Source organism: Hyposmocoma kahamanoa, unplaced genomic scaffold, assembly GCF_003589595.1.
Source record: "Hyposmocoma kahamanoa isolate Upper Pololo Valley unplaced genomic scaffold, ASM358959v1 99702, whole genome shotgun sequence".
In the NCBI taxonomy this organism is placed as follows: domain Eukaryota; kingdom Metazoa; phylum Arthropoda; class Insecta; order Lepidoptera; family Cosmopterigidae; genus Hyposmocoma; species Hyposmocoma kahamanoa.
In genome coordinates this window covers 422677-442126 of record NW_020656001.1, presented here as the reverse complement: position 1 = coordinate 442126, position 19450 = coordinate 422677, and the positions used below count along the sequence as shown (strand labels likewise).

The 19450-nt window shown below is 38.0% G+C and overlaps 1 protein-coding gene across 1 annotated transcript in view; it reads left to right on the top strand.

Annotated features, from left to right (window-relative positions):
* Positions 1–19160, top strand: part of LOC113239152 (type I inositol 3,4-bisphosphate 4-phosphatase-like) — a 40438-nt gene extending 21278 nt beyond the window's left edge. Inside the window, exons 5-16 of the mRNA XM_026476024.1 lie at positions 3341–3531; positions 4023–4179; positions 4424–4614; positions 5786–6318; positions 8204–8366; positions 10206–10393; positions 12190–12401; positions 15128–15224; positions 16192–16372; positions 17229–17351; positions 17840–17975; positions 18790–19160. Of these exons, the coding sequence (XP_026331809.1) occupies positions 3341–3531; positions 4023–4179; positions 4424–4614; positions 5786–6318; positions 8204–8366; positions 10206–10393; positions 12190–12401; positions 15128–15224; positions 16192–16372; positions 17229–17351; positions 17840–17975; positions 18790–18922 (2305 nt within the window). The 3' untranslated portion in view covers positions 18923–19160. The remainder of the gene's footprint in view (positions 1–3340; positions 3532–4022; positions 4180–4423; positions 4615–5785; positions 6319–8203; positions 8367–10205; positions 10394–12189; positions 12402–15127; positions 15225–16191; positions 16373–17228; positions 17352–17839; positions 17976–18789) is intronic.
* Positions 19161–19450: the final 290 nt, after the last annotated feature.

Below are 19450 nucleotides of genomic sequence, written 5' to 3'. Positions count from 1 at the left end.
TCGAATCCGACCGGATCGAAGGAATTTTTTCTGAGTGTTTTTTCCGAGTGTTCGATCTTTGTATTAATAATTATAACAAACTAGTGGAGTAATTTCACAAAACATAATTGAATATCAATTCAATAAAAATTTAATTGATGTCTGTTTGTTTTAAAAATCAAGAATGTGTCGTCAGCAAACAGTATTATGTCGCAAAGGTCCTTAACAAAGAATGGTAGAACATTAATATAGCCCTTCGGAACACCCATTTTTACCGGAGAACCCAAGGAAGTCACTCAATTTATGTCTACTTTCGGAATTCTACTGTTAAGATATGACGAGACAAGTTCCAACGCCTTGCCATTTACTCCGTAATATTCTAGCTTCCTGACAAGAGTAACATGGTCCACATACAAGGTGCGGTATTGTAATGTATTTACTTAAACAAAGGCTATTTATTCATTTAAAAGCGACGCTTATAAAAACAGTTTATGAAATACGTATATTGATGCACCTCGTTACAAGGTTATATTGAGTAGATTTTTATAAACTGTATGAGTATTTCATTTTAACAATATGATTTTTTTTAACTGCATCCGTGGCCGTACGGTTACCACGCCGGACTGCCACGTAGAGGTCCCAGGTTCGATACCTGGACTGAGAGAAATATTTGTATGACCTACATTTATTTCTTTCGTGAGTTTGGGTGTAATTTGTCTTTGTCTATGTGTGTGTCCATGGCACTCGCGACACAGAGCTTCCTTAGTGCGGTGCTTTGTTTAGTGTGTGCGTTATTATTATTTAAAGAAAAGACATTCATTGCATTCTACCATAAAAATGATACCACACAAAGAAACAAGAATCAAAACACGTAACGCGTATACACAAACAAATAATTACAAAACGAAATTACAAACAAAACCAGAATCTAATTATTCTAACAAAGATCGAATCACTAAGTAAAATTCATTCGATCCGGCTGGACTCGAACCAGAACCCTCAGGCAATTCGTGCCTGATGCTATGCTAATTAAGCCACGGAACGAAGCGGCAGACCTTTACGAATTTTTCTGTGTTTGTTGCAGATCTTTGTTTTTTGTTTTTAACGACTTTTTCTGCCGTAGCGCCATCTGTGAGAAATTTATTTCTTCACTCAGAGAGGGACCTTTACAGCTACCATCGCTGACTAGAGATGTCGCGTTATAATTGTAATTTTTAAGTTTATTGAATGTCACGATCTTTTACTACCATTATATTCAGTTATAAAAAAAAATCTAATTTAAATTAAGTCAGACTATTTACATAAACATAAATGAAGACACTGAGTATAAAGATATGCTTGTTGCCAGCAGCTGTAACAAAAGGGTCTTTGGCTCCTAAGTGAGGCCATACTTAGGGCGCATTCCCATTATATCGTGACGACAGATAGTCATACAATTTAAAGTGTCGTGACTTGTATATTTAAATGAAGTTGTTCACATATACGACTTTTTTGACGTTACGACGACAGACTGTCAAGACAATGGGAAGAGCTAAAACGATACTCGTCATCCTATAAATAAAATGTCATGATAAGACGTGACGATTGATAATAGCATTTAACATTGTCGTCACGTTTTATTTATCATTGTCTGCACGTGTTCTTCTCCCCCATAGAGTATATAACCAGAAATAGAGACGAAATGTCATTTAATTTGTTTGAAAAGTATTCTGCCTTATCATTACTGTGACAACTGCGCTCCGATTGGCTAGCCCGAATCCGAAACAATTGACAGGTGTCGTCAATTGTTTTACTTCAAATCAACCAGTTAACTTGAGCTTTGCTGTAATGGACGAAAATTGCAAAATTATATATCTAATATTTAATTAACGATGAAACTTGATTCCGTTTGTTTTGTAATTAGATGTTTTGCTGTTTTTCCCACTCCACCGAATGGAACAGCACGCCATTGTTAGAGATATTATCTTTATTACAATAAATACAGAATATTTTTGGAATATACGGAGACCTAAACACATGTCAGTCGTTGGCGCTGTCTAAATTTCAGTGCAAACGAGAGTTGATATTTATAAGTGACGATGTAGCACTGATAAGTTACCAGGAATGTATTGTCTTATTTCGTCTCTATTTCTGGTTATATACTCGATGTTCTCTCCACTCTCCCCTCTCGTCCCCCGCACCCACGCTGTGTATCAAACGATACTGTCGTGCAAACGACAAGTTGTCGTCACGATCCAGATGAAATAGCTAGACACGACAGTCGTCCAACGATAAATAAAACGTTACGACATAATGAGAACGCGCCCTTACGCAAGCATAATTATTGTTTTAGTTTTAGTAGCAACACCTAACGGTAAAAGAAAACATGCACATAAAAACAAAGTTCTTGAAAAGATTTTAGAAAAGCCGTCGATTACGGATTATAGTCTAAACTTTCTCCTTCCAGAAGATCTGTCCAACAGTGGGACTATAAAGGATTGACGATTGTACAAACTACATTACTTTCTAGTGACGTACGAAAGAAAACGAATTTGTAGTACTTGGAATTACTACTAGGAATAAACGTGTCGAATAAGCCTATAATGTAGATGTCACAGCCTAAAAAATGTAATTTCTTTTTATTAAAAAAAAAACTGACTTCAAAAGTATGCTTATCGGTTTTTTTATTGGATATATTTGCCAAGGTTTATTGCAGTCGGTTAACGGAAAGTGCGCGAAACCGGATTCATTCCCTAGTTTGCCACTCGGAGAGGTGGAATATAATCTGCAAATTTAAAACCAATACTGATGTACCTTCTTTGCAACAAAAAAGAATCATCAAAATCGGTTCACAAATGTATCCTCTATTTTCGAAGTCGGTTAAAAATACAACAAATCCAAACTAATATTATAAATGCGGAAGTAACTGTCTGTTAAGTTTTAACGTCTATACCGCTGAACCAATATTGATGAATTTTAGTACAGATGTAGATGGGACCTGTAAGAAGGGCTACTTTTTGTCACAAAAATAAATCTTAAATAGGGTGAAATAGAGGATGAAAGTTTGTATGGAGAACCAATAAAACTATGAAAATTAGTATAGTACGGCAGTAGGCTACTCGAAGTGCCTGTACTTCGGAGACGAACTCGCGGGCGCTAGCTTGTTGAAATATAATTTCGTTTTGATAATACTGTACAATAAAACAAAATTAAAAATTAATTTAAAAATCAAAGTTAAAATAAAAAATATAAAAATTAAAATCACAAACTAAAAATTGAAGTGTAAAAATTTTAAATGCTAAATTTACCAGTTTTGCCGCCCTTAATAATATTGTTAAAATGTTTTTTTGCTTGCGATAATAATTGTTTCATGTATTTACAGAGATATCTACATTGAAAGGGAGAAAGAATTACTAGAAGAGCTATTGTCAGTGGGCGAGATGTGTGGGCAATGGCATAATAGACAGCTGGAGTTAGTGAGCACGCACGTTTCGCTGCTCAAGCACTACTGCCATTCAAAACGCTGTATGCAACATGTAGACACGCCCTATTTTAAGGCCAGTAGCAAAAAGGGTTAGTATTGTATATTCTTTCAATTATCTTTTGGAATTCGTCTGTGGCGACGATTCCCAATGTGTCTATTCGACACGCAGGGCCCCAATCCAACCTACAAGGGATCCACGTCAGCGAAAAAAAATATAGGGCGTCCATGACTTGTTAATGGGCGTTCACGAGAGTGAAAGCTATTTAGGCCGGTCGTGGCCAAAATTTCGGCTTGCAGACATAAAAACTAGGTAAATGTTTAAATCTTAACATCAATTTGATTTTTTCTAACATTGACTTAAAGTTGATAAAGTTTTTCACTACCACTGATTTAATGTTGACAAATTTGTAAATAAATTAATATTAAAAAGACAGGGGGTCTACACGAGTAGGTTCCCAACCGTTTTGTATGGTAGACCACGAGGTCTACCATACAAAACGGTTTAATTTATTACGTATTGCTGTTCCATATCCGCCTTTCGTGACGTTTAATACTATAACCATTCATTGACGGTTTGCAGATGAAGCTAGCCTGGAGTTCGCACCCATTAACCTACACTTGCAGAGGATGTGGGTATACAACGACACGCTCAACAAGACCGGTTTCCACGACATCGTCACTGCCGGCGCCTTCGCCGCGCATACGCATAAAGCCGAAAGGACCGGAGGACTTATAAGGTACGTTTCAAAATTAGAGCCATTTCATTTTAGTCTGTCTGTACACGATTGTAGAATATGTAGTCAGCTACATATTACACTATCATCAACCCATTTATACGTCTCACTGCCGGACACGGGTCTCCTCTCGGGCGAGGGTTTGGGCCCTCGTTGTTCATCACGATGTCTTCCTATTACACTACGGTGCTTATGTATTTTATGTAAATATGCAATTACGATAATAAGGCTTGTGCCCATATTCCAGACTAGTCCAACAAGTGAAAGACATAAACAGCAGTAAAGCGAACCTCCATTCGGTGGCGAGTAAGATCCAGGCGGAATACGACACCGTGACGGCGGCGAAGCGGTTGCGCGACGAATTCGTCCACGACATGGAGCGAGCGGTCGTCTTAATACAGGCTCGACAACGTGATCAAGTCAACGTTGTGCTGGATGGTGAGTTGGAAATATAAAACCAAAGAGATAGAATTGAAGTGTCCGTGATTGGCCAAATACCGCTTACGTTTTAACCAATCAGGAGGCAGTACTGCGTTTGAGTAGCGTCATAATATATTTCATATTTTAATCTAAATATGACCTTATAACTCTCTGTTCTGTACTGTAATGGATATTTTCAGTTTAGTAGCGAGTACCTTCTGCCTCCGTGGCCGAACGGTTACCATACCGGACTGCCACGCAGAGGTTCCAGGTTCGATTCCCGGGCCGGAAGAAATATTTGTATGGCTTACATTTATTTCACTCGTGAGTTTGGGTGTTATTTGTGGTTGTGTATGTGTCTGTCCATCGCACTCACACAGGGTTTCCCTAATGCAGGGCTATGTTTAGTGTGTGCGTTATTATTATTATTACCATAGACAATGGAATTTTGCTTCAGAACTAAAAAGAGCACCTTCGTGATATGGTTTATAAAATTAAAGTGCAGGAATAGAAAAATTGTAGCTTGATATGCTGGCGTTTGTATATTGGGCGTTCAGCAATTGTCCCATTATAATTTGCTAGGTTTTAGGAGGATATAAATAGTTATACTCCGTCCAACTATTTATTTAACTTTTGACAGCTCGAATTCTAATCAATTAGTGATGTCCTAATGCGTTGCCGATTCGATTTTTTTATAACTATCGATTTTATTTAGAAGATGATTAAATCGTGAATGTGAGCGAGTTAAAAAAAAGAAGATATTGTGTGATTGGTATCGTGATGATGCGTTTGACAATTTGTATACTCAAGAATTTATAATTTATGTTAATGAAGATTCAATTCGTGATTCCCGTTCATATGGAGAAACTCTGACAATTCATTATAATAAACAATAAAAATTTATTATAACTTATTTCATTTTATTATAATTGATTAGACAGGTACAAAAATAAATTAACTTCAATAATTTTTCTTACATAATATGTTGGCTCGCTAAATATAGAGCACGTCGTTTCACTAAAATGAATAATAAAAGATTCCAGGAAGTATTGCATTTTTTTTGCCTATGTCTGTATGTCAATAATTACGGAACTTCGGAGGCATGCATATGTCAAAAGTTAAATACATGATTGGACGGAATATATTGAGGTGCAGTGTTGTCATTAAGAATGTTTAATTCATTTTGCAGGAATAAAGAGTAAAGTTAAAAGCATGCTAAAGCTCTGGGACCCGCATACTATCGAGGAATCCCTCTCGTTTATAGGCTGGCCGAATAAAACAAACAACCAATCAGAAAACCACACTATGTCAACTATTTTGAAAATGACCGAACAGCTTAACATGTTCGACAATGCAGATTGTGACTTTGAAGTTTCATCGAGCTCGAGTTCAAAAGATACGTCGCCAACAGTGGATTTTCCAACACTATCGTCAAGTGTGCCAAACATTTGCCCAAATAATTGTAAAAGCCATCAGAAGATCGATGAGGGGACAGAGCTGAAGTTTCATAACGATTATTTCAAGTGTGATAGAGAGGAAAGGGGCAGTTTGAACCATTCGTTCAGGTCTGTGCGATCAGCGAAGTTCAACGAACAGAGTTTCTCCTTTGAATCGCATAAAATGCGGAGCGGGAGTTTGAGACACGACTTCAAGAGCTCCGCGTCGTTGGAGCAAGTGTCTTACCGGTGTTTGATGGAAGGATTGGGAAATGACAAGAAAAAGGTATGTCATATAAACCGCTGGTTTTCACAAATTGTGGCACAAACCAAAGTTAAATTTTGGATTTTTTTTGCGAACAAGACATCGAGCTTCCTATTGGTTAAAATTATGACAATACGATACTATATTAGGCTATACGACTCCTCGGCTTTTCGCAACACTAAGAGCCCCTGCACACGGCGTAATTTTTACGCGCCGTCAACGCGCGTTTAGATATCATAAACGCGTGTTATCTGCGCATATACGCACCGCAGACGTGCTGTAGTCGCTCGTATGTATCGTGCAAATTGATTAGAGATAGTTCTAATTTTAGTTTTGTTTATAATTTCAGTTCATTTTTGAAATGAAGCAACTGCACAACGTTCTAAGTGTAAACTCCAGTGGAGTATATAAGCTACTTGCTTGCAACGCGATATTTGCGGCGCTTATACGCGCCGAGGACGCGCGTTTACGGCGTCGTAAATGCGCTTTCATGAAACTTGCGTCGTCGGCGCGTACAAATTACGCCGTGTGCGTAGGCCCTTACGAATCAAATTTTTTAAACCCACGCTGATGAGTTAGAAAAATACAGGGTATCAAAAATGCTTTTTGATACACGGTATCAAAAAATGCCTACTAAATTAGTCAATTGTTGTTATATGAAACGGTAAGACACAACTGTTACGTAAACTGTGACTCCTCAGGAACCGACTCAGTTAAACGGTAGGCCTGTAGTGGAGTATTGTCACAAAAAAATGTGCATATCATGGTAATGAAATAAATCTGACGTCCACTATCTAAAACGCGACCAAGTGACAATAGTTATTTGCTATGCAAGGCTGCAAAGTTGTTGTTTGCCGCGAGTGCGTCATTGAAACCTGAGCAAGCGAAGGAAGCCAAGATTGAACCAGGAGCGAAGCCGATATAGATTCCTGAGCGCAGCGAAGGTTTCAAGCCACGAGACACAAAACAACTTTGCTGCCGAGCGACACACACAACTTTTCACCTCACTATAGCGAGGGAAATGGTAGATGAAAGAAAAACAGTTGAACTATAAAACCTTTTTTCATCAATTTTTATTCTTGCTTGTACTTTTATTTTGTGTGATTAAGTGATTATTGAAAAAAAATACTTAATAAACACAGTTATTATCATTGACTTACAGTTTTATGGACGTCGGGTCCGCGCTAAAAAGTGTCCGAACTTATAGGGCGTTAAAATCAAACTACAAAATACAGAGCGTCATTCACGCTTTAGTCTTCGTTTGTCCGACTGACAGCAAAGCAAACAAAATTAGACAGTACTGCGATGACATTACAATTAAAATTCAACGTTTTAGCTTTTTCATATTCCTTTACATGTCACTACCTTTAAATAGGTTGACTTGGGACATTTTTTCGGGGTTTTTGTATTAGACCCGTCGTCCATTTATTTGTAAGTCAATGGTTATTATTGTCAATTTAATGTCAACAATAATAAGAATAAAAAATACCAACGGATTTATGTTACATAAATAATGTACGACAAATAGCTTAATTGAACGCGCCATTGTCATTTTTTGCATCGAAAGAAAAAGTTCGGTGCACCATAGTCCATCGTCAAGTTACAATTCCAAAAACCTAGCGTGCAAAAAACGCTTTTGCGCGCAGATTACTAATGAGAAAGAAAGCCTTTCCGAGCTAGTGAGGTGAAAAATATTTTTTTGAGATTGTTTAATGATATTTCAGCTATGCATCGTTATGGTAAGTTCCGATAAGTCGAACTCGTTAACTAATTTTTAAAAGATAATTTTGTGTTCTATTTTTTGCTATTTAATACGGTTGTTTGACCATTTGTCACTTAGCCGCGTTTTTAGTTATTGGACGGCAGAAATAAAGAATTATTATTTGAAAATTGAAATTTCTTCTAGGCCACTGAAGCACTGCGAGAGTCACTGACGCTGCCGGGGATCGGGCAGGTGGATTCCGCGACTCGAGAACACAATCTACAGTACCTAAGGGCCGTCGGCGGCAGCATTGACAACGCTATGGCTGTCATGGTCGATGCGGCCACGAGGGCCATAGACGACACAGGTACTTTTCCACATATGCTTACATACACCATCAACGCATTTATATGTCCCACTGCTTGGTATATTGTTTGCCATTCTGGCCCAATGCGAGTTGGGGACCTCACACGTTTTCCGAGGATTGTGAACCTTCTTCACGTTTCATTACGATGTTTTTCTTCACCAAAAACCTCATGGTAAGTTACAAATTAACTTTCACACATAAATTCCGAGAAACTCAGAGGCACTAGCCCGGATCCGAACCCACGGCCTCTGCTAGAGAGGCTTGAAGAGGTTTCGACTGATGTTTAATTAACGTGCGCGTTTTGAGGCGTAGTAGCGGCAACTAAGCGTTTATAGCTTACATTGGGCACGCGAAATAGGTGCATTTGCGGCGTGTATTTAGATATATCGCATTAATTAAATTTTTATTGAATTGATATTCAATTATTTTTTGTGAAATTACTCCACTAGTTTGTTATAATTATTACTTGGTACTTGGTGTAACGGGCTGGTGTCCGTTGGTTCGTTCTGTGGCTTAGTTGGTATAGCTTCTGCCACGGTATGCAAGAAGACGTCGGTTCGAATCCGACCGGATCGAAGGAATTTTTTCTGAGTGTTTTTTCTGAGTGTTCGATCTTTGTATTAATAATTATAACAAACTAGTGGAGTAATTTCACAAAAAATAATTGAATATCAATTTAATAAAAATTTAATTAATACAGTGAATAGCGACATCTCTCGCCAGGACTGGTAGCTGTAAAGGTACTAACTGGGTGATAAATCTGTCATAGATTTCTCATAGATGGCGTTACGACTAAAAGTCGTTGAAAGACCAAGTACAAAGACATGACGCAAGCACATAGAAAAATTCGTGAGGTCCGTTGGTTTATATCGCATTGTTTATACAATAGTGTATTAACTCAAAAAGTGTATTTTTTCAGAATCATTGAAAAACGAATTATTCACTTCCCGTGAAAGATTAAAGATTAAAGTTTATTACTGAAATCTAGACAATTTCCTACTTGCCAAATATATTGAAAATTAAAGGGAACTGAGTAATGAATAAGGACTGTTTTGTTCAGAAGTAGCTTACATAAGGTTTGTCTTACAATATTCTAACGACGGTTTTATTGACGTGTAGAGAATCAAATTTTACATTCAGAAATGGTATAATCTAGAATTTCATGTATTTTGAGTTACAACAATATTGTAATAGCAGTGGGATATGTTTGTGGTGTACGGGATACTTGAATTAATTTTCGAGGGTATACGTCGTGTAAAAGTTATTCGCATGGGTAGAATCATCGCTTAATATACAGTGACATAAAAGAGTCATCCTATGCACTGTATTATTCTAACCGGAAGGGGCGTGATTCCTATAAGTCGACTTGCGTAGTTACTTATGTGTCAGTTTGAATTTTTATATGTAACAGACAAAAATGTAAGGGCGTTAGCGTTAAGGGGGATCGTCACGATGTTATGTAATCTAATAGCCAATAGATGGCGTTGGTTAGGCGAAATAATAGTTTATTACGATATTCGCAAAATTAACAGCCAAGAGTTATACTTTTATTGCATACACGATTGGAGGAATTCAAAACACATTTTAAATTCATATAACTTTTCACATACAATCTTTCAATTAGATAAAAATATCTATTTTCCGCTCGAAACTTAGTTACACACACATACAAAAGTATGGTCTAGTGTCCTCTTTGTCCAAAGTATGAATACTGAATGTCTGAAGTTCGAAACTGAAAAAGGTCATGAATTTTTTTATATTTTGCTTTTATTTATGTTAGTAGTCAGGATTTTTCTATATTGTTAGGCGTCATTCTGATGCAACATTTTTCCCTTCAAGAATCAGACGCGAATGACAACTTAGAGGAGTTGAAAGGACGCATCGAGGAGGTGAAGATGGCTACTGAGGGTGCCGTGCGCTGGCTGCGACTGGCGCATGCAGCACTGCGCGTGCGCTGCGAACCGCCGCAGTGGACACGTGATCATGCCGCGCTTCAGACGCGTCGGGACACTTGCTTCTCTCAAGCGGTTAGCTATTGTTTTTTTTAACACTTGCATTTACGGCCTCCGTGGTCGAATGGCTTGCACACCGGTTTTCATGGTGTCGCCGTCTTTGAGGTCCCGGATTCGATCACTAACTAGCAAAAACTAACTTTTCTATATCATAATAAATTTTCTACGTCTTGGTGTTTGTGGGACGCCGTGAGTCGTTGTATCCGATTTCCATAACACAAATGCTTTAGTTACTTACATTGGGATCAGAGCAACGTATGTTGTCTGATTTTTATTTATTATTTAATTCATGCCTATGATATTCATTGACGAATAGGAACTGGGATAAAACGTAACATACTAGTAATTGTCAAAAAAATAAACAGACTAGTATCTATTTTTTTCCTCTACGAACACACGAACACCGTATTTATTTCGATTAAATAACGTGAATATTATTTACATGAATTTAATTTAATTTTTGCATTTAAATTGCAATCTGTTGTGATGTGATGATTCGTATTTATGATACATAATATACCTTTATTGTACGGTTTTTTTTTTAACTTAGTGATGTTTCAAATAACAGTTGACAGAGCTAAAGTTCACTTCACATAGAGATATGGCGTGTCTAGAAATGTAGTGATGTAAAATCGAATGAAAAAAAAATCGCTTTAAATATCTTGTCAAGATAATTTGTAACGAAGAGAGAATCGATTTACAGAAAATAATTTAAGAACAAATAATAAACAAAATAAAAAGGATTAAATTATTATAACAAAAAAAAAACTACGCAACAAATAAAAAAAAACAACGACAACAATAAAAAAGTCAACATTAAATCGTAAAACCTACTGCAACGAAACGAAATATGAACTATTTCTCTAAAAACATCACGCAAAGCATTCCAATATATAATGTACTTGCCGCATACAAGGTGTATGCACTGGTAATGGTCGCGAGATACACAATAGCCGATTCGATTTATCGATTTTATGGTGTAAATCTCTATTAATGAAATATTCCGTATCAAGCATCAAGTAATTGGATGATTTATTTTTATCTTTATCAGTTAATTTTCTTTCTATTTAACATACTATAATTTTTATTTAAAAGTACAACTGCAACAAATTGTTTGTTTTTGGTACATTATGACAAGTTGTTTGTTTGTAACTTGGTTGAGAGATTAGTAAAAATAAAATAAAATAACGCACTCAACATTGCCCCGCACTAGGGAAACCCTATGTCGCGTGTGCCACGGACACACACATAGACAACCAGAAATTATACCCAAACTCACGAGAGAAATAAATGTAGGCCATACAAATATTGCTCCCGGCCCGGGACTCGAACCTGGGACCTCTGCGTGGCAGTACGACATGGCAACCATTCCGCCACAGAGGCAGTACGAAATATTATGCGTAGAACTTGGAAAAAGTTGCGTAACAATTGGAAATGTCACAGGACTCATTCTATGTGAAATAGACTATATTAACAGTCATATTATTATTTTATTAGTGAAATTATGTATATAAAAAATTAAAATTGAACATCTTCTAGTTCTACACGATACTTGCAGAAATTTCATTGAAATTAACAAAAGTGTAGCTAGTAACGAAAATGTATGCGTTGAAAACATGAATAAATGCATAATAATCAAATGTTTTTTTTTTACCAAATAAATAACCAATTAATTACTTACGTTTTTTTTTGCGAAATTGATAATTGGCACCATACTAGTAATACTAGTTAAAGCGGACGTGTCACAACTCTAAATCTGACAAAAATCACCAAGTTAAGTTGGCCCCATTATAAGTTGAAGTATTTCACAGCTAACGACGGTAACAGCGGGTCTTCTATGCTGGCTGAGCTCTGCGTCGGGAGAAGTAATTGTGAAGCTGCTCTCGTCGGGTCTGTCCCCACTGTGCGCATTCGAGGGTCTGCTAAGTTTGTACGCAACCGAAAAGGCGATGTGGGGTGACATGGTGGTTGCTGTTGAAGACCTGCAGACTGTTGTCTTCACCCTTACTAAAGTCGGGCACAGGTACTCTATTATTATGTTAAAGGTTCCTAAGTGCGTATCCCGAAGTCTTAGTAGTAGGATACCCTGCGGCAAAATGGACGGATGGCCTGTGTGTGAGTGCCACTCAGAGCTTTAAAACACAGATCTGTGGGGCACCGCCACCCACCACCCGTCGCCCTGAGACATAGGTTAATAAGTCTCATGTTCCTGTCATTTCTCCAGCACCCTTTAAAACCGGAACACAGTAATGGTGAGATTACTGCTTGGCGACAGAAATAGGTAAGGTGGCAGTACTTCCCTGGGCGAACTCTTTCACAAGGAGCTCTACTGGTACTAAGGGTCGTATTCTAAAACTCTATTCAATGCTCAAGTCAGGATTGCCCTGGCAACACAAGCACTGGAAATACGACCCTAATGGCAGGGACTTGAGTATGATTTCGAGTGCTTTAAACCATACTCAAATCCTGACTTGAGCATTGAGTAGAGTTCTAGAATACGACCCTAAGTAAGGTGGCAGTGGTTGCAGTTGGTGGCGAAACCAAGTCAAATAATCTCTACTTTCTGCTACCTATTTCCGCTGCCAAGCATTGATATGATTATTACTGCTTTCCGATTATGAAGGGTAAGTAAGGGTGATGGTGAAATTACAGGCACATGGGACATGTCAACATATGTCTCAGGTTGACGGGCGCAGTGGCAGTGTCGCTGAGATCTTTCTGATCTAAAGCACTGAGTGGTACTGCAACTGTTATGGACAGGCGTGTCACTTAACGAATTGATTTTTTGGATTATAATGGATGATAATAATAAAAAAATACATCAGGAAGTTTTGGAAAGGGCTGTGGAGGAGAGAAGTTTTTTGAATGCGTTAGAGAGGAGAAGAGGCAAAATGTTTCGGCATTTGTTAAGTAATGACGAATTTGTGAGAGTGATAATTGAGGGCAGGATAGGAGGGAAAAGAAAGAGAGGGAGACCAGGAATGGCGTATAGAGAACAAACAAAAAACAAGATCAATGTGAACAAACAGTTAGAAAAAAATTATTCTAGTAATAGTAGTAATATCATATTCTATCATACACACATCAAAAAAAGTTTGCGATCAATAGCATAAGCTCCTATAATTCTTTAAATTTAACTTTATCAAGAAAAAATCTATGTTGTATGCTTTCTTTAAATAGGAATACCCTGTTTGAAATTAAAATATAAAACTATTTTTTATTATTTATTTTAAAAAATTGAGCCATTAATCATAATGTAATAGTGATAGAAATTTCATAGAAAGAAAAAGACTGTTTAATTAAACTTAAACAACAATTTATTATTAAAAGGTGTGAATTCAATATAAAATAACTCCTCCCCTGGCTCGAATACATGCGAAGATCCTCCTGGGCATGCTGAGGATCAAGTTATCCAGCATTTCCTGGGGTAACCTATCCCATTCTTCAATAGCGGCTTCCCTGAGCTCTGGAACTGTCTGGGGACGTGGCTCACGGTTCCATACTGCTCGTTTAAGAGCATCCCACGCGTGCTCTATTGGGTTTAAGTCGGGCGAGCCGGCAGGCCAGTCTAATCGTGTGATATCGTATTCTTGAAGAGCAGCATTGACTCGTTGAGCTCGATGTGCGGGCGCATTATCATCGACCATTACAAATTGGTGCCCATAGTTTACTCGGAATGGTCAGACGATATCATCAATAGCAACTGCTTTGTACATGTCTGCTGTCATGAAGCCCCGATACGGGATCAAAGGCGTTCTAGCTCCAATCATAATGCCACCCCAAAAGGACACCGATTTTCCGCCTTGCTGAACTGTTCCAGTGGCAGTTCTTTGTCTTTCACGGTCGCCTGGTCTTCTCCAGACACGGACACGTCGGTTATCTGGATGAGTGCTGATTCGGGATTCGTCAACGAAGAGACAGTTTTGCCAAATGTTTTCGTCCTCACCTTCTTCATTTTGCAGAAGTCTAGCCCACTGCAATCTTCGTTGTTGACGTTGCCGGGAATTGAGCGGAGCTCGCCAAGACCTCCGTGCTCGTAATCCAGCCTGGTGCAAGCAATTGCGAACGGTCTGCGAGCTAACTTCAAGCCCAGAGGCGGCCCTGACTTCTGCTTTTATTTTAGTGGCGTTGATTGTTGGATCACGGGCTGCCAGCAATCTAATATAGCGCTTTTGGGCAGCTGTCAAAACAGTTGGGCGACCGCTGCGGGGTCGGTCAGCTAAATTCCCCATTCCGTGATACCTCTGCAACGTAGCCACGACCCAGGATTGGGATATAGCAAGTCTGCGTGCTATTACTCTCGTGGTGTATCCTTCTTCCCTCAAAGTTAATATTCTAGCTCGTAAAACCTCTGATAATCCTCTTGGCATTTTTTCAATCACAACTTTCCGCGAAAAATATCTTGAATCGCTTATAATTGACTAAATCAGATTTCTGAATGAGCGTAAGCTAGGACTGAAAGCCTTTTTATATGAAAAAACAATTGAACGGGGTCATTGTTTTATGTTCTAATTTATTTTTAAATAAAGAATCTAAAAAGAAGAAAAAATCATAATATAATCTACAGTAACAAAAAAGATTTCAGTTTTTCGAAGTGATCGCAAACTTTTTTTGATGTGTGTATGCTAGTAGTTGATCATATTCTAGTAAAGTCAATTGCTTTTTTAATTGGTCTTTACTGATGTTTTTATTGAAGTGTAAAGTTGAAGAGACAAAACAAGATTTTCATTGAATAATTTAATTTTTCAGTAATATGGCCATGCCGCAGGTGACGGGGACGCGGGGCGCGCTCACAGTGCAGATACCTATCTCGGACTCACTTTACAACAAGTTCACTTCCAAAGAGGTAACCTTTATATTCTGTTTCTTTTGTGTCTTTTCGAAACGACATTTAAAACGACATTTGCTGGGTTGCCAGTTTCATAAAATTTTAACTAGTCATGTAGTTGTTGTCGACAGTTTTATCGGTAAAGTGTGAGAAGCTAAAATTTTGCTAATAATGTCTGAATTGTGAATGCTACGACGTTCTAATGCGTTATTGCCTTCTTTGTTCTTATTCTGACAATTACTCCTCTAGTATCAAAATAATTTTTCATTCGTATACATTTTAATAAAAGCAGGTGGATTTGATAATCTATATTATTGAATTAAAATGAAAAACTGTAAAATATGTCTCTTGTTTGTATTTTTAATAGACATAGTTCTAAATGCAGTGTATATGTTTGAAAGTTCCAACATGTAAGTACTTAATTTATGTAACATAATTTACGTAAAACAAGTTCGGCTATTTATTTCATAAGCGTGACCAACATTCAGTCGATAGTCGATAGAATATTTATCGACTGCAATCACTGGCTGCTTGCAAGCGGGCAACACTAATTGCACAATGCACTGTAATTTTACTCCATCTTAAAAAAGACAGACTTTAGATAATTGTATGAAAATAGTCTCAGTACAGTGTAATAATAAAACCGACCTCAAAAGTTCGTGGAATTGCATATATTTGCCAAGATTATTGAAATCGGTTACCGGAAAGTGTGCGAAACCAGATTCATCCCCTAGTTTGCCACCCTTGGAGGTGGGATCTTTTCTTCAAATTTATATGGGACCACTACTGAATACCCTCTTTCCAACAAAACAAGTAAACAACAAAAAAAACCAAATTGATTGAGTTTTTGAGTAACATACATACAAAAAAAAAAACAGTCGAATTGAGTCCCTCCTCCTATTATTGAAGTCGGTTAATTAGATGCGTCACTGCAGTGCTTCTACAAGCGTCAAGGTACGAGGTTAAGACTAAATATTGTTTCCAGCACTTGTCCTTCACGATAACTGCTGTGCTCTTCAACGTGGGCGTGAACGAGAAAGCAACCCTAGCGGAGGCACTTGGCGAGACCACGCCGCAATACCATTCCAATAGCGATAATCTCGATAGGCTCAACAAGTATTACCAGAAGTACACCAAGATATTCCACGACCTCACTGCGGCGAGGGGTGAGTTCTGATCCTCTTGTAACACTGCACCACTGGACGCTTGTCTGCAACTTCGGTAGGCAGAGACCATGAACCGCTACGCTCCTGACACGTCTCATTAATACATGTGCGCACTTAAACCTAGAATAACGAAAATATATTAATTTGACTACCACAAATGACACTACATGAGAATGAAAGAAACAAAAAATCGAAAAAAACAAAAACATTTTAATTATAATAAAAAACCATGAAAAAAAAACAACGGAACTTTCCATTACTGAAGGACTAGACGTAGGCTTGCTTTCCACCCCTATGTTATGGATATTCCAAAGATTCGCACGAAACCACTTCCACATTTACTTGGCGAACGGCTATTGGTGTGGAATTCCCTGCCTGCAGACTTGTTACCTGAACGTTATAACTCGGCCTTTTCAAGGCGAGATTGAATTGGCATTTAAGCGTGCATGCTCCATCGTCGACTTCATAGTCACTATCTATCTGGTGAGATGTAAAATGCGCACTTACATTTTATTTTTTTTAAATGTGCCATGTCTTTATTGTATTTATTGTTCTGTGTCAAAAACGCTCGCACTTAAGATGCAAATAAATAATAACAAGACAAAATCACACACAGAACAGAAACTCGATTAAATTAAAATACAGATTCTTTACATAAGTATAGACACACATGTTTAATAGTATAAAGATATTTTGTATAGTACCAACCGCAACCCGGTCTTTTTTTAGTACTCCGTTATTATTTAGTGGAAGGCCTTCTAAAGTTATCTTGACTTTCAAAATCGACAGTCAGTTGGTACGTAACTGGCTTGACTGCTGGAAAGAAAATGAAATGATATGGTACCATTTGTTTCAGCGTCGTCGAGAACGAAGCCTTTGGATGAGGTGATGGAAAATCTTCGTATTGTGGTGCACAAAAAAGTACCTAAGAACATCGAAGTGTTGCACTTGGCCGCTCTCGCTACCAGACTCATGAATGGTAAGCAAACACTTGAGGCGAGGTATTTGGGTGCGAGCCTACTTTTAGAAGGTGAGATGGGGGCGCGTCTCGTGCCGAAGAACAGGCGGAGAAAATTTGACACAGATCCAACGTTGACAAGCTCCCGATGGCGACTGACGTGGTGCGTTGTGTTGTTAAAATGCTGGGCAATTCTCAAGTTTTTTTTATGAAACCAAGCGATGGGACGAACATGTCGCGCATCTGGTGATAAGTGACATGCCTGTCCATAACAGGCAATGCTTTAAAACACAAAGATCTTAGGGGCACTGCCACTGTGTTCATCACCCTGAGACATAAGTCCCTATGTGCCTGTAATTTCACCAGCACCCTTACGTTAGAAATAGGGAAGGCATTTCCCGTCATTCATGGTATTATATATTTTTGCATAATGGTTAACGATAGCAACATTTTAAGATCTAAGCTTTTTATTTCTACCGTTTTCACAAACCACAATTCTCAATATGCAGGCATCCGCTTCACGTCGTGCAAGAGTGCAAAGGACCGCACGGGCATGTCGGTTACCTTGGAGCAGTGCACGATCCTCGCCGCCGAGTACCATCTAGCAGAGCACGAGATGAGGAAGGCGCTCGCCATCATGCGCAGGTAATGTCAAGATAGAGTGAATTTATTACGCAAAGTGTTGCGCGTTTGCAAGCAGCTAGTGTTTGCAATTGATAAAATATTTCAATCAGTAGGGCAAGTACGATAGAGCGCGAGTATCGCAAGAGTGACTTAATATTGACATATTCAATTCTAATTCGAACTCATTAAAGTGTAAACTTGTAAGTGTAAGTGGGCGTAAGTATCATTTCGTGGCGTGGGTATTGGGACATAATATTATGATTTACATTTCATATACACCAGCCCGTTACACCAAGTACCAAGTACGTATATATTATATTCTATATATATTTATATGTTTTGTATTTTGAGTTAAGTGTATTAATTTTATTTGCTGTGACCACTTTCGAAGTGCTGTTATTTAGTCATTATGTTACTATAAACCTTTCATTGGCTGTAATGTATTTGATAATGTTTTTTTTTAATTTGTTGTTAAGCTGATGGCTTTCCACGAATAAATAAATAAATTACTCCGGCGTGTGTGAAATGATTCCGATGTTTCTTTTTTTTTTGTTGGAAAGAAGGTACCTCAGTGTTGCTCCCATTTAAATTTAAAGTAAAATATTCCACCTCTAAGGGTGGAAAACTAGGGAATGAATCAGGTTTTGCATACTAACCGATTTCAAAAACTTGGCAAACATGTAATTTCACGAATTTTTGACGTCGCTTGTTTTTTATGAAAAAGTTACAATTATTTCAAACTTTAGCCGTTGAGCAAGTTTCGTCATGTATTATCAGCCAATTGTGATCTCTATTTACGCTGCATAAAGTTGACTTTGACAAAAAAAAATTACAGTGAGGGATGTCGCAGAGAAAACACACACAAGAACATCGGCATCCGCAAATACGCGTTCACGAAGAAACAAGTGATGGCGTTGCCCGAAGACTACAGACCACCTCCAGGCACATACGGCTCGACGCAGACTTGAATACGCATCATGTGTATGGAGTTTAAACCATATCCCAATCACATGGAAACAGTTTTATAGATTCCGCTCTAGAAAGCCAGGGACTTAAGAGTAGTGCTATCATGAGTTCAGTTAGTTACTCTAGCATTCATAATACTTACAGGGAGTTATCTAGTTTGAACCTAGATAGGTAATTATTAATTTTCGTTTATATTTTCCCTATGACAAGTCGATTTGTGTGAGTTAACATGTGGAGTCTTCGAGGATTTAAATTTAGGGTGTCAACACGCGTGGCATCGGCTTAAGCCGGTCTGAAAAAGCTTTACGTCGGCACGATAATAGCTAAAAAGAGATTGCGCGTTTTTTTGTCGCTCGGACCGCCGATGCGTTGTGCCGGGGCGTTTTTTAGCTTTCATTAGACGGATTAGATTATTTATATCTCAAGTATAAATTGCACGTCATGTCGAAGTATAAGTCATTATATTGAGATCGTTAAACCAAAAAATTTAAGTTACAAAATGAAAAATTACACAACAAAAATAAAATTTT